Genomic DNA, 2,414 nt, shown 5'->3' with positions numbered 1-2,414 from the left:
CGATGACGTGGTTTCCTGTGTCTCATTTGCATATTTAAAGAGACAGGCACTCAAAAACAGAGCGTTCTCAACGGGGCTGCTTTGTTCAGGGTGATTGAACTGCTGTGGTGCTTCATTCTCAAGGTATTTTGACCAAATGTTCATTAGGACACCAGGGAACAAGGTTAATGTGGAGAAATAGGAAAAAAAAAACTTGAACTATCCCTTTAATAGTGACCTGTATGCTGCAGTGCTCTGACTGCATTAGACAAAAATGTGCTGCATTTCAATCTGCATCTTTATTATCTGAGCAGAACGAGCGGTGTTGATTTATTGAACTCATTGTGCTGCCGTGTGTGTGTGTGTGTGTGTGTGTGTGTGTGTGTGTGTGTGTGTGTGTGTGTGTGTGTGTGTGTGTGTGTGTGTGTGTGTGTGTGTGTGCGTGCGTGCAATTTGTCTTTCCAGCTCCACGACTCTCTCTCTCTCTCTCTCTATCTCTCTCCACTGCAACAACATCGAGGTGAACACGTCCTTCAGCTTCACATCCTGACACGATGGGGGACTCGATCATCACTTCCCGCAGAGCCACTGGAGCAGCTTTCGGGAGAATGAGCCTGATAGCCACGCTCGTACCTTTTGCGTTGTTGTCGTTACCGACGCTGAGAGTCGGCGCACAGTTGATAGGAAGCCCCCTGGACTGCCACAAGACCTGTGTGTGTGCCAGCAACATCGTCAGCTGCTCCAAGATGAACCTAACCAACGTTCCCACAGGTCTTCCACGGTACACAGCCGTCCTGGACCTGAGCTTCAACTCCATCACCCGGCTGCGCGCCGAGTGGACTTCCGTGACACTCGGCCGACTGCACAGCCTCAGTCTCAACAACAACGGACTCACTTTTCTGTCCTCGGAGGCGTTCGTGTCGGTGAAAAAGCTCCAGTACTTGGACCTGTCGTCCAATTGCATCCGCCTGCTGGACGAGTTCATCTTCGAGCCGCTGGAGCACCTGGAGGTGCTGCTGCTCTACAACAACTGCATCTCCCAGATAGACCGCACCGCTTTCTCGAGCCTCGTCAACCTGCAGAAGCTCTACCTGAGCCACAACCAGATCTCGCGCTTCCCCCTGGAGCTGGTGAAGGAGCGGAGCCGGCTGGAAACGCTCAGGCTCCTGGACGTCTCCTCCAACCGGATCAAAGTCCTGCCCCTGCATGAGCTCCAAGCTCTGCCCGCGTGGATCAAGAACGGCCTGTTCTTTCACAACAACTCCCTGCCCTGCACCTGCCAGCTGTACGACATGGTGGCACGCTGGCACCTGAGGGACCTCAGCTCGGCGACCGACTTCAGGACCAGCCACACTTGCGTGTTACCGGGGCAGAAGAAGGAGAAAACGGCTATAATGGATCTGAACAGGGTCAGTTTGAACTGCAGTGAGGTCAAAGTTTTGGACGAGGAAGCGTTCCTCGAGCAGTTCCTGGTGCTGGACTGCGATACCAGGCAGAGGGACATGCAGAAGAGCTGGGTGCTGCCCGGGAATGTCCCGCTGTCTGCGGCAAACACGAGCGCGGTGATGCGGCGCGACAGCAGCCTCTCCATCGGGCCCCTGAGGGCGGAAGACTCGGGCGTCTACACCTGCTACGCTACGAGCGACTCCTTCAACGAGACGCTCTACGTCACCGTCGTGGTGTTCAACTCCACCAAGACCAGCGGTCTGGAGAACCTCAAAACGGCCTACACCACGCTCGTGGCGTGTCTGGTCAGTTTGGTGATGATTCTCATCTACCTCTACCTCACGCCCTGCAACTGCCCTTGCTGTCCGGGTTACGGCCTGGAAAAGACCGACCCCAGAGACAGCCTCAACTCGTCCACCGTCAGCATCACCCAAGCGTGCAAGGACGCGGGGCAAGAGAGCCTAGGCGGTGGCGGCGGTTTCCCCTTCAGACACATGGGCTTCCAGGAGATCAAGGACCAGGTGGAGCACAACGGGAGGTTGAATCCGATAGGCGAGGAAGACGAGGAGCTGCAGGGGGAAACCAGGGAGAGGAGGAGGTCTGACGCGGAGTCCGTGAGCTCCGTGTGCTCCGACACCCCCATGGTCATGTGACGGCTCGATCCGAGTCGAACACCCTCGAGGAGATTTTTGGCGGCTTTGCATAATTACGTGCAAGATTCAGACGTTTTATCTTCTTCCAAACAAAGCTCGAGCTCTCGTCAGCTCGCGCGGTTGGCGGTGGTTGCACAGATTCACGTTCCGTTGTTTCTTAAAAAAAAAAATATACCTCACAGCTTTCATTTAATACACTCAAATACGCAGTTAAAAGAAGATCTATGGCCTTTATCTTAACATCTTGCAGAAGTGGCATTTTCAATGGCACAAATAATGAGGATTTGTTATTATTTGTCTCGTATTGCGGTTACTTTTACCGCAAAAAAAATATTG

The 2,414-nt window shown here is 53.6% G+C and overlaps 1 protein-coding gene across 1 annotated transcript; it reads left to right on the top strand.

Annotated features, from left to right (window-relative positions):
- Window positions 1–533: 533 nt before the first annotated feature.
- Window positions 534–2,078, top strand: LOC310929275 (amphoterin-induced protein 1-like; the record flags this gene model as incomplete). Its single annotated transcript, XM_083891998.1, has 1 exon — window positions 534–2,078. The coding sequence occupies one exon, from the start codon at window positions 534–536 to the stop codon at window positions 2,076–2,078; it is 1,545 nt and encodes a 514-aa protein (XP_083748124.1).
- Window positions 2,079–2,414: the final 336 nt, after the last annotated feature.

The sequence above is a fragment of the Microchirus variegatus genome (genome assembly GCF_963457635.1).
Source record: "Microchirus variegatus genome assembly, chromosome: 7".
Classification (NCBI taxonomy): Eukaryota; Metazoa; Chordata; class Actinopteri; order Pleuronectiformes; family Soleidae; genus Microchirus; species Microchirus variegatus.
The sequence above is the reverse complement of the archived record's forward strand: the minus strand, read 5'-3'. Positions and strand labels throughout refer to the sequence as shown.